The sequence below is a fragment of the Dermochelys coriacea genome, chromosome 1 (assembly GCF_009764565.3).
Source record: "Dermochelys coriacea isolate rDerCor1 chromosome 1, rDerCor1.pri.v4, whole genome shotgun sequence".
NCBI classification, from domain to species: Eukaryota; Metazoa; Chordata; order Testudines; family Dermochelyidae; genus Dermochelys; species Dermochelys coriacea.
In genome coordinates this window covers 19,845,532-19,858,744 of record NC_050068.2, presented here as the reverse complement: position 1 = coordinate 19,858,744, position 13,213 = coordinate 19,845,532, and the positions used below count along the sequence as shown (strand labels likewise).

Sequence of the window (13,213 nt, the reverse complement as noted above, 5' to 3'; positions counted from 1 at the left end):
ATGTTGGTCAGAGGTGTGTTGGAAATATTCCTTGAGTCTGAGACGTCGAAAATAGGATTCTAGGTCACCACAGAACTGTATCATGTTCCTGGGGGTGGAGGGGCAAAAGGAGAGGCCCCGAGATAGGACAGATTCTTCTGCTGGGCTAAGAGTATAGTTGGATAGATTAACAATATTGCTGGGTGGGTTACGGGAACCATTGTTGTGGCCCCTTGTGGCAAATAGTAGCTTAGATAGCTTAGTGTCCTTTTTCTTTTGTAGAGAAGCAAAGTGTGTTTTGTAAATGGCTTGTCTAGTTTTTGTAAAGTCCAGCCACGAGGAAGTTTGTGTGGAAGGTTGGCTCTTTATGAGAGTATCCAGTTTTGAGAGCTCATTCTTAATCTTTCCCTGAAAGTATATTCTATCAATGAAGCTTTCCCTCTTTGCACTGAAATGTTGGCACAGGGTACGATTATGGTTGAAATCATGACCATTTTGAAGCCAGTGGGTGTTTTGCCACCGTCCTCAGACTCATAGACTTTAAGGTCAGAAGAGCCCATCGTGATCATCTAGTCTGACATCCTGCGCATTGCAGGCCACAGAACTTTACCTACCCACTCCTGAGCTCACGAAAGCTTATGCTCTAATAAATTTGTTAGTCTCTAAGGTGCCACAAGTACTCCTTTTCTTTCTACCCACTCCTGTAATAGACCTCTAACCTCTGGCTGAGTTACGGAAATCCTCAAATCATGGTTTTAAGACTTAGTTACAGAGAATTCACCATTTACTCTATTTTAAACCTGTAAATAACTAATACCCCATGCTGCAAAGGAAGGTGAAAATCCCCCAGGGTCTCTGCCAATCTTCCCTGAGTTCTGGTGTACCATGTGGATAACTTTAAACCCATTACATTGTGCACCAGATACAAACGCCATGACATATATCTAGGGTGACCAGATGTCCTGTTTTTATAGATACAGTCCTGTTTTTTTGTGACTTTTTCTTATATAGGCGCCTAGTACCTCCGACCCCCGTCCTTTTTTTCCCACAGTTCCTATCTGGTCACCCTACATATATCAACCTCTTCAGCTTTTGCAGGTAACAGCATTGCAAACTCTTTAATAAAAATAATATTAAGCTTTCAAATGTAGCCAGTACAGATCTATGGACTGACTGGCACTGTTCCTCCAATCCTAGTCTCTAAGGTGCCACAAGTACTCCTTTTCTTTTTGCGAATACAGACTAACACGGCTGCTACTCTGAATCCAATCCTTGTGAAAGTATTTTCATGGTCAGATATGGCCAGATATTGTGTTTCTAGGTGGTTGCTTCCCCTACCTTGGTCTGTTTTCCTCATGCTTGGTAGTGTAGTCATAGGAATTGTGAAAGGCCTTGGGGCCAAATGGAAAAATCCAGTGCAGGCCCTGAGTGGCACAAACATGCCTATCTACAGGGAGAGAAGAAAAGGAGTACTTGTGGCACCTTAGAGACTAACAAATTTATTAGAGCATAAGCTTTCGTGAGCTACAGCTCACTTCATCGGATGCATTTGGTGGAAAAAACAGAGGAGAGATTTATATACACACACACAGAGAACATGAAACAATGGGTTTATCATACACACTGTAAGGAGAGTGATCACTTAAGATAAGCCATCACCAACAGCAGGGGGGGGAAGGAGGAAAACCTTTCATGGTGACAAGCAGGTAGGCTAATTCCAGCAGTTAACAAGAATATCAGAGGAACAGTGGGGGGTGGGGTGGGAGGGAGAAATACCATGGGGAAATAGTTTTACTTTGTGTAATGACTCATCCATTCCCAGTCTCTATCCCCGATACTGTCACGGCTAACCTGGTGGCAGAACTTTGTGACTTTGTCCTGACCCATAACTATTTCACATTTGGTGACAATGTATACCTTCAAATCAGCGGCACTGCGATGGGTACCCGCATGGCCCCACAGTATGCCAACATTTTTATGGCTGACTTAGAACAACGCTTCCTCAGCTCTCGTCCCCTAATGCCCCTACAATACTTGCGCTACATTGATGACATCTTCATCATCTGGACCCATGGAAAAGAAGCTCTTGAGGAATTCCACCATGATTTCAACAATTTCCATCCCACCATCAGCCTGGACCAGTCCACACAAGAGATCCACTTCCTGGACACTACGGTGCTAATAAGCGATGGTCACATAAACACCACCCTATATCGGAAACCTACTGACCGCTATTCCTACCTACATGCCTCTAGCTTTCATCCAGATCATACCACTCGATCCATTGTCTACAGCCAAGCGCTACGATATAACCGCATTTGCTCCAACCCCTCAGACAGAGACAAACACCTACAAGATCTCTATCATGCATTCCTACAACTACAATACCCACCTGCTGAAGTGAAGAAACAGATTGACAGAGCCAGAAGAGTACCCAGAAGTCACCTACTACAGGACAGGCCCAACAAAGAAAACAACAGAACGCCACTAGCCATCACCTTCAGCCCCCAACTAAAACCTCTCCAACGCATCATCAAGGATCTACAACCTATCCTGAAGGACGAGCCATCGCTCTCTCAGATCTTGGGAGACAGACCAGTCCTTGCTTACAGACAGCCCCCCAATCTGAAGCAAATACTCACCAGCAACCACACACCACACAACAGAACCACTAACCCAGGAACCTATCCTTGCAACAAAGCCCGTTGCCAACTCTGTCCACATATCTATTCAGGGGATACCATCATAGGGCCTAATCACATCAGCCACACTATCAGAGGCTCGTTCACCTGCGCATCTACCAATGTGATATATGCCATCATGTGCCAGCAATGCCCCTCTGCCATGTACATTGGCCAAACTGGACAGTCTCTACGTAAAAGAATGAATGGACACAAATCAGACGTCAAGAATTATAACATTCAAAAACCAGTTGGAGAACACTTTAATCTCTCTGGTCACTCGATCATAGACCTAAGAGTGGCTATCCTTCAACAAAAAAGCTTCAAAAACAGACTCCAAGGAGAGATTGCTGAATTGGAATTAATTTGCAAACTGGATACAATTAACTTAGGCTTGAATAGAGACTGGGAATGGATGAGTCATTACACAAAGTAAAACTATTTCCCCATGGTATTTCTCCCTCCCACCCCACCCCCCACTGTTCCTCTGATATTCTTGTTAACTGCTGGAATTAGCCTACCTGCTTGTCACCATGAAAGGTTTTCCTCCTTCCCCCCCCCTGCTGTTGGTGATGGCTTATCTTAAGTGATCACTCTCCTTACAGTGTGTATGATAAACCCATTGTTTCATGTTCTCTGTGTGTGTGTATATAAATCTCTCCTCTGTTTTTTCCACCAAATGCATCCGATGAAGTGAGCTGTAGCTCACGAAAGCTTATGCTCTAATAAATTTGTTAGTCTCTAAGGTGCCACAAGTACTCCTTTTCTTTTTGCGAATACAGACTAACACGGCTGCTACTCTGAAACCTGTCATTAATGGAGAGAGTAGTGCTTCCCTGCCCCCCTTTCCTGAAGAACATTAATCTGTGTTTTGCTGTGTCCTTTTCTAACATTTCTTTCCATCTTCCTTTCTTTCTAATTAAACATTAGCCAGCATGTTTTGTAGCATTTTCCCCCTGTTCTTATTTTTCTGCAAGACATATAATGGATATTATTTTCTCAGGCAGAGAGTGACCTGGAGGATGCTAGTACCTAGCAGGGAGGTATATTGAGGTGGAAAACAGCCATATTTGGTTGTCACAGTTCAGAACAGTGACTGTGGTGTGGGGGAGGTAGAGGGATGGTGGTACTGTTCTTGTTGAGCGGGGTATTCTTAACTAGCAACATCCATTCTCTGGAGCCTTACAGTCTAAGGTTTTTTTCTTTGTTATTCCTTTTCTTCTGCATTGTATTAATGGAAATAAAAGGTGCAGCCCCTTTAAAAGGGGGAATTATGTGATTTCTGTAACTATAAAAGCTGCTAGAATGTGCTGGAAACTTTTGGTTTGGGCTTGGAAACCAAATCTGAAGGGAGTTCTCTTGCATAGACTGGGTCTGGATACTACCAGAACCTGACAGTGAGTGAACTGGCATTTTGCCCCATTCTGAAGGATTGCTTTATTTTGATGGCTGGCTTAGTTCATTCTTTTAGACATGCTGTTTACATTCTTATTTTTTGCATGTGTAATAAAGAAAAACAATCCCTCATGCTATTTTAAAAATCTCCCTGCTGGAGTCATGCACTTCCCCCAGAGAGGGCTGCGAGTTCAAACCCCGCCTAGGTAGCAAGTGAGAAGAATCATTAAAGTTCTTGTCATCTTGTGAATTGTGGTTACATAGTGAATGTTCTGAATCTGATAAGGGGTTTAAAAACAACAAATGGCACAGTGACAGATGGAAATATGCACCATATGGAGCATAATAATATAACTACAGACTCTCAAAACTCCAACTCTGAGGAACCCACCAGCTGACGTGGGAGTAGTGAGAATTTCATGAATTATGTTACTCTTGAGTAGAGTTGAAAGTACAAGAGACTTCAAGAGCCTACTAATAAATAGGCAAATAGTTTGCTCTCTGAATTAGAGGAAAAGGCGTCAGCTTTGTTCAGGTTTTTGAAACTTGAGCTCTGAGCAAAACATAATAAAAGAAAAATGGTGTATATGAGAGGAGATGTATTCAAAACTCATCTGCAGGAATGATTTGCATCTGTGATCCCATCGTCATACACATACTAAGCAGGTTAAAACAGGTTAGTGTTAGAACGGGAGATGGCCAAGGAAATGTAATGATCTTGGGGTTCATTAAATATCAAACCAGTGAATGAGAGAGGAATAAAACTTTAATAAATAAACTGGAGAGCTACTGTAGTGAGCTGCTGCACACAGCTATGTGGTGTTCCCAACCCCTGCCTTCAGAGCACATCTCCAAATTCCTATGTTCATAATACTGTCCCTTATGAGGGAGCATCTCTAAATTTTAATCTTCTATACGCATACCTCTACATCTTCCCTCTTTCAGAAAAGTTGACCACTTCTAGTCCTGCTGTTGTCTTACTTATGCCGACAGTTACTGTACTAAGAAATCTAATGAGAATGTGCAGAATACCTATTTGGTGCTGTAAAATACAGAGTTTCTGGCCCTTGCCTGGAGAGAAGCTGGCTCCACCCCGATGTGCAGTTCCACTGGGCTGTGGTCCTTTCTGCCAGCTTCGTTATCTTGGTATTCCGATAAACACTGAATGGCTTGATACTACAGAGATTCAGGTTCCATTCCCAGAAATAAGGAGCTCTCAACCAGAAAATGTAACTAAATGGGACATAGTAACAAAAATGGATTGTAAAAGCTTTTAGCTAGTTATCTATACTGGACAAATGAGGAAACAGCAAGGATAACAGTTAGACTGTAAACTTCTTGGGGCATGGATGGTGTCTTCCATTCTATGCTGTACAGCTTGAGCACTCGAAAAATAACTTCAGAAGTGCTCAACATTGACTTCAATGGGAACAGTTACTCTGGGGCTGAGCGCTTTGGAAAATCCCACTGTGACAAGGTAAAGATGCTGCATCCTATAAAGGGGTTCCTGCCTGTTACATGACTGCTCATAGAAGAATATAAAATAAAGTCAAAACTGGGTAAAAGGGTAACTAAGAAAAAGGATGTTTTCTCCCCCCTCTCAGCTGGCTAAAGAAGGGAAAGTCTCTGGGAATTATTGCCAAGAGTTTTTTGGTTGATTTGTTTTTGTTGTGTGATCTTTTTGTGGATAATAAAACAAGCCCTGAGGAAAGAGACTTAAAACGACTAATGCTTGGAGGTTTTTTTCCCCTTCTCTTGGCTTCTGAATCTTCCCACCATCTTATAGCCGTCCTAAATATTGTCTTTTAGTGTTTGTTAGAAGAAAGAAAGTCCTAATGTGAGTGTTTGTTGAAACAGTACAGTGTAGCTCCCATTATTGTGTGGTGTATGTGTAATTTAAGGGAAGGTTTCTGAGTCTTAGATAAAGAGGTGGGAAAATTAGCAAATAATTAGAAAAATATCATAGGTGCTAATTCCATCTGTAGCCTTTTTATAGGAAGGGCCAGGAATCAAGTATTAATAACTGAATATTTGGACAGATGGAAAGTGTTAAGATAGCTGTCAGTATTTTAGAACAGATAAGAATTTATGGGACATAAAAGGAGTCATCAAGATTAAGGTCTTAAAGCCATATATATTTATTCAGAAGAATAGCTCCATTGAAGTCAATAGGCTTGGTCTGAAGCTGGTCAGAACGTTTGTTTATCATGCAGAAAATTTTGAATTTTGGTGTAAAAAAATTGAAAACTTAAAATTTTCAGCTGAACATTTCAGTTTTAAAATCAAAGATCTCAATTTGAAAATGCTGCTGTGGTGTATCATGGGAGTTATAGTTCAGGCACCTCATGCCTCCATTCTTCTCTATGGGCCTAGCTTCCTTGCTGGACTGCATTTCCCATGAGGCACCTTAATTTCCCTTCTTGATGAGCCACAGCATGTACCACGGGAAACGTAGCCTAGTTGAGGAACTTGGCCCATAGAGGATGATGCAGGCAAGAAACATTTGAATTAGAACTCCCGTAAAGCATGAATTAAAACCAAATATCTTTGGGGATTTGTGTGTTCAGTTTTTCAACTAAAAGTTGAAAATGTCCACAGAAAATAGATAATTTAATGAAAAGACGAATTTTATCAAAATCCCAATTTTTCCATTGACAAGCAGTTTTGATGGAAAATTTTCAACAAACCCTTCTCCATAAATGTGAGTAAAGCTACTCACCTACCCAAAGTATTTATAGAATTGGATCCTAAACTGGTATATATGATAAAAATAATGGAAGAAGGGCTTGTGTAATTAGTGTAGCAGTGGACTTAGAAGGAGAGGTTTAATTTATAGCAGGCTTACAAACATAAAGGTGGAAAATAGGGTAAAAATTGCTAGGATAAAGATGCAGAGGAACTGGGAGAGTAAGAGTTCTAGTCTGTTTTAGCCAGACAAACAAAATAAAATCGCAAAGCTTAAAGTTAATCTTAATTAAAAGTCCACGATTTTAGCTAGTTCCTGATTTGTTTAGAGATCCTGTATGCAATACATGCATATTTCTTTCAGGCAGTAGGTGTGCATGTATTTTTTTCTTTTGTCTTAGGCCATGTCTACACTACACACCACTGGCAGTGGCGGGTAGGGTATATGTAGCTATACACTGCAACAAAAACTAGGCTGTGTCAACACTGTGGTGTATAGCTTTTCCCTGCTGCCTCTCTTTTCCTGCTGCTGGATCCTTTCCCTGCATCAGGGAAAGTCCAGCAGTGGGGAGGCAGGGGGAGATGGGGTGCCACTGCTTGGGAGTATAGAGAACCATGTAAGGTAAATACCCTAGGGGTTCAGGTGTGTCTTTACTCTACTCACCTAAGCAGTACCTCACCATCTACACTGCTATTTATAGATGTACTAGTGGAGTTTGCAGTGTATGTTCTCTATACACCACTGTAAAGAGGGTGCAGTGTATCTGTACCCTTAGTGCTGAGATGAGGAGAATAAGACGTAGAGGATTTCTTAGATTATTTCCCTCGCCCCCTTACTTTTTCACCTTTTTGAGTGCCTGATACCCAGAGAAACAATTAAAAGATTTAACCTTCCAGTTGAGTTCAGATAGTTCCCTATTAAAAGTGGCATATCGGCCTTCTTTGCTTGGGCGTTGTTGTTTGGTATGTGGGCATTGTTATTTAATTGAGAAAGTTTTAGAAATAACTAGTCTTCTGTAAAGATACACTAGAGGTTTATTAAGGCTTAGTGTATTTTTGGCTAACGATTTATAAATCATTTGTTAGCTGTTCAAGATGCTGCTTACTTGTATGTATTGTTTATCTTGCCTAGGAGTGCTTGTCATAGACTAGGACCCCACTGTGTTAGGCACTGTAAAAATCCAGAACAAAAAGACAAAAAAATAAAAATAAATAAAAAGACAAAAACCCAAAGATCGTTCTGTACAAATCCAGAAGAATCTAAGTGTAAAACGAGGCAACAGATGGATTAAGACAGACAGATAGATGTGGGGGGAGTACAAGGAAACAATGAAACGATATGGCCCACATGATAGGTTGTGATGTCAGCACACCAGCAGCTTAACAGTTGTCAAGTTTTATACAGGCATCACAGCAAAGGAGAGTTTGAAGGAGGATAATGAGGTAGCTCTGCAGATGCTTACAGGGAGCTCCTCTGAAATGTGAGGGGCAACATGGGGGAAATAAAGGGATTGTTTGAAAATTTAAAAAATGAGCAACGTCTCCATATTAAATAAGAGAAAATATGCAGGGTAGGGATAGACCATGAAGGATCTTGAAAATGAAGACAGGTAGCTTATCTTTCAAGTGATAGGGAAGAGGGAGCCAGTAGAGGGATGCAAAGAGAGGAGTGACACGAGTAAAGTGATGAATTAGGAAAATAATCTTTGTAGCAACATTCTGAATGGATCTGAGCAGAGCAAGACTGCATTTGTCAAGGCCAGAGAAAAGGGTATTGTTTTAATTGAGGTGTGAGGTGATGAGAGCCTGGATGAGAGTTTTACCTATGTGGATGGATAGGAAAGAGAGATTATGCAGAAAGAATTGGTAACAGTTAGCTATAGCCTGGATGTGAAGACGTAGAGAGAGGTCCATGCTGAAGATGACACTGAGGTTACAGGCCTTAATGACAGGTAGAATGGGGGTGGTGTCCACAGTGACAAAAAGAGAAGGTAGCAGGAAGGAGAGAGATTAGAAGCTTTGTTTTAGTCATATTGAGCTTGAGCTGGCAACTACACAGCCGCAAGATGTCAGAGAAACAGGCTGAGATTTTAATTTGGACAGAAGGAGACAGGTCTGGAGTAGAGAGGTAAATCTGTGAGTTGCCCTCATACAGATGGTAGTTGAATTTGTGGTTGCAGATGCGATTTACCAGCATATAAAGTGTAGAATGAGAAGAGACAGGAAACCAGGGCAGAACCCTGATGAACCCCCACAGAAAGCTGGTGGAGAGGAGGAAGAAGACGAGGATCCTCCAAAAGCCACGCTGAAGGAGCAATTATAGCAATAGGAGGAAAACCAGGAGAACACAGTCACAGAAGCCAAGAGAAGACAGGATTTCAGAAGGAGGAACACGGTCGACAGCTGACAGGTCAAGGAGGATGAAGACGGAGTATTGGTTCGGAACTTTGGCTAGAAAGAGGTCATTAAAGATTTCAACAAGAGTGATTTCACTGAAATTCCAAGGGTGAAAGATGTACTGGAGAGGGTCTGGGGTGGAATTGGAGGACAGGCGCTATGAATAGTGATTGTAAACAGCTTGTTCAGTGAGTTTAGAGATGAAAAGGAGATGGGACAGTAGTTGAAGAGGCAAGTGGGATGAAGGGAGGGTTTTTTTAAGATGGGAGAGACTAAAGCATGCTTGTATCATGAGGGGAAAGAGACAGAGGAGAGTGGGTTGCAATAACTGGGAGAGGTGGAGGGGTTAGAGGAGGAGAGCAGATGAGAAACTTTTGCATCTGACTAGGTAGAAGGAGAGAGTTATAGAAGAGAAAGTGGGGGAAAGGGAAGGCAAGCTGAGGGAAGGGAGAAGGTCACATCTTATTTTGTCAGTTTTCTCTTCGTAGAAGTGGGCAAGATCCTGTGCAGAGAAAAAATTTCTCTCTAGGTTGGCAACACAGATTACAGTATTTATTTGAGAACCACAAAGAAGAAATTATTGTACTAGGCCACTTGCCTTTCCCAATTTACTTTCATGTGTAGGAACATATATAGAGATATAGCAAGCTTGTCTGACAGCTTGCAGATCCTGTTGATCGGGTCAAGGATTGTGACCAGTTTAATTACTAGCAATTATCTGGATCTGAAAGTGCCAGCAAAGGGTGCTGCCCTATTCTTTTCAAAGGTTGCTCCAAGAGGCAGAACAGAATAGTCTTGCAATATAGCTGACATACATCTATGGATAAATGTCAGGGGCTGGCCATGATTCACTTGGAAAGCCTGCAGCAGTTTACCATATCATCACTTACAGTGAGCGTTGTTATAGTTATTAAAGCTGAGGAGTTAATGTGGCTGAGATGGGAAAGGGTGGGGCGGGAGGGAGAGTGCATCGAAAGAGTGAAACCTTTTCAAAATAATTTTCTGCTGAGAATTTCAATGAACTTTTGGTGACGAGCTGTGACAGCTAGGCATACCCCACATAACAAGCAAGCTTTGTTTAAAAAAAGCTCTTCAAGCATGGTGTTACCTTATACTGTATCCACTTGTGCTTCATATCCAGCTAAAAATTTCTTTCTCATGCCTCCTTGACAAGCCCACTTTCTTTTTTCTTGAGAGTAGGTTTTAGTGATTAAGAATAAATCTACTGAGAACCATGGGATGCCGCAGATGTTGAGCTCTTCTTAAACATTCGACCTGACACTTGACAGAAAAGCAAAGCTTACTTTCTGTTTTAGCAGTGCTTTAAGGCACCTGCGGTGATGCTGCATCTAAACTGGAGTGGCCGTATTTCAAAATGAGTGGTCTAAGGGCCCTCTGTGATCTCCATGACATCTTTACTTTGAAGATTCATCAGAACATTCACTGACAGTATGTTATTGGGTTTCAGAGTAGCAGCCGTGTTAGTCTGTATTCGCAAAAAGAAAAGGAGTACTTGTGGCATCTTAGAGACTAACAAATTTATTTGAGCATAAGCTTTCGTGAGCTACAGCTCACTTCATCGGATGCCTGTAGCTCACAAAAGCTTATGCTCAAATAAATTTGTTAGTCTCTAAGGTGCCACAAGTACTCCTTTTCTTTTTATGTTATTAGGAAAACTCTTAGGGAAAGTATCTTAAAGTATTATCAAAGAGGGAGCCTGTGTTGACTAAATTGTGTGATAAGGCATATTATAAAATATATGGAAAGTAAAATGAGCTGGACCTGATCCTAATGGATAAAAGGCTAAATCATGGGTTTATCATGCCATTTTAGAAAGGCTTAGTAAACCCTTGTAGAATATCTGTAAAATGTTCCATTTCCAATATTACAGCTAGCTGAATAGCATTACAATATGTATATCCCTAAATCCTTTTTGTCTATTATTTAGTCCAATATTGAAAAATTATTCAGGATCACATATTTACACTGGGCCTGTAGATTGCATTCAAATCTCTTAAGAAATAATAATGACTGTGAAACACTGATAGTACTGGCTAGAACTTGGCATGTTGTACACAAGTGATGTATAAGCTTCCCCACAAAACTCTGCCAGTGCACCTCATTCCTGACCACCTAACTGAAATGCATTTTAAGGAGAAGAAATTGAGATGTAATAACACAAATAGAGTTTTGGGTGGGTTTGGTGAGCAGTTCTCTCTCCTCACTCAGATTGAAGCAGCCAGTTATCTGTGTCTACAAGCAGCACTGGTGATAACAAACTCCAGAAGTCTGCTAGGCAGAATAAAATCAGAAAAGGGTTTAAAATAAGTATATTGAACATATTTTACCCCGTACACTTGATGAACAAATTGTACATTTATCTGCAGTAGCTAATAGGGCTGTTGTAAGCTTGAATGCATGTGTGTAAAGTTGCTTGGATTCCTCAGATGAGGGGAGACTAAAAGGGCACAGGTTTATATATTATTGCTCTTCAAAAGAATGTCTATGACCACAACTATTTTAAACTTGAAAACAATAACAATCAGTACATAATTCTAAAAAAGGTTCTAAAATTGCTGGCATGAGTATAGTGTGAGAGGAGGCTGGCACACTAGGTTGTGGGTGTGTGTAAGTATAGATACATGTAATAATAAAGGATTGTTTATCTGATACATTCTAATGGCTACTCCCAATAATTCATTTGCTGTTTTAAATGTGCAGAAAATGTGTGCATCAAAAATTGCACATTTAAAAATTTTTTTGGATATGAGTAGTAGTTGCTTTTCAGCAGAAAATAATATATTTTATTTTTTTTCTTCTCCTGCATCCTGAGGTGCATAGAGCGTCCACCATTTTATTCAGAGTTCCAGTTTATGTAGTGATGCTGTTGTTTCTTAGGCTGCTTTACTGAAAATTAAAGCATTCAGGTTAAAATTTTCAAAGACTCCTAACTGGTGTAGGAGTGTAAGTCTCATTGAATGTCACTGAGTCTTGGTCTCTGAAGTCTCTTAGGCGCCTTTGAAAATTTTATCTTTAAATTATTACATTTAGGCTTGATCTTGCTTCTGCAGAAGTCTACGTGAGTTCTTCCATTGACTTTGGGAACTCTTTTTGTACTTTTCTAGCCTGCCTTGTTTTAGCTGACAGCGAATTTTTTCTGGCTGAGTCATATACACCTGGGAGTATGGCACTGCTACATAAAAAAAAGATACCTTTTGAGAAGCAAGGAGACACCACTCGCACATAATAGCTAAGTTCTGAGGAATTCTAGCAGCTGATAAGTTTTTGTTTTCTTTTCCCAGGGTAATTCTGGCCTGGGGTTCAGTATTGCAGGAGGAACAGACAACCCTCATATTGGGGACGATCCTGGGATATTTATTACTAAGATTATACCAGGAGGAGCTGCAGCAGAGGATGGAAGACTCAGGTAAAAACTTACTACATGACATGCATTTGGAAACCATTATTAATTATTTTATAATGCTCAAATGTGTGCTAGGTGTTTCACAGAGGACAGACACATGGGGCTGAATTCTTCTCTTTGCTATGCCTGCACAAGCAGCATAAAGTTGCCAGAGAAGGCTACTGAAGAATTTCCTCTGTGCAGGGGAATTCCCTGCTGGCCTAAAGCTGCCAGGGGTAGCTCTGCCTCTTTCTCTGCATCAGCCATCTCACCTGGTTTGAGAGAGCACCGTGTGGGCAGGACAGGGGTATACCAGTGTGGAGCTCTGCCATGCCTGATCCTTACACGTACACACTTGAGGAACCTTATTCCAGCGGCATAGGTTAAGTCTTTCCCTATACAGCCCTGACTTGTCACAGCTGGGCAGCACTGAGTTAAGGATGCACAACCAGCTATCTGTAGCTACCCTTTACACTCCCCTTTGGGGACTCCTTACCATTCCTTGGCTGCAGCGGTGAGATGGCCTTTCTTCTCAGATGAGGACCTAACCACAATGATGTATTCTGTTGCCACCTCCAGGCTAGGTTATTGCTGTTGCTCTTGCGGTGAACGCGGCAGCCACATGGAAGCAGCAACATATGGCAGTGTACCTCTTTAAGCAACAACTGACAAA

The 13,213-nt window shown here is 41.2% G+C and overlaps 1 protein-coding gene across 1 annotated transcript in view; it reads left to right on the top strand.

Moving 5' to 3' along the window:
- DLG2 (discs large MAGUK scaffold protein 2) overlaps nt 1-13,213 on the top strand; it is a 1,500,569-nt gene that overhangs the window by 1,020,062 nt on the left and 467,294 nt on the right. Inside the window, 1 exon segment of the mRNA XM_043504108.1 lies at nt 12,440-12,564. Within this exon segment, the coding sequence (XP_043360043.1) occupies nt 12,440-12,564 (125 nt within the window).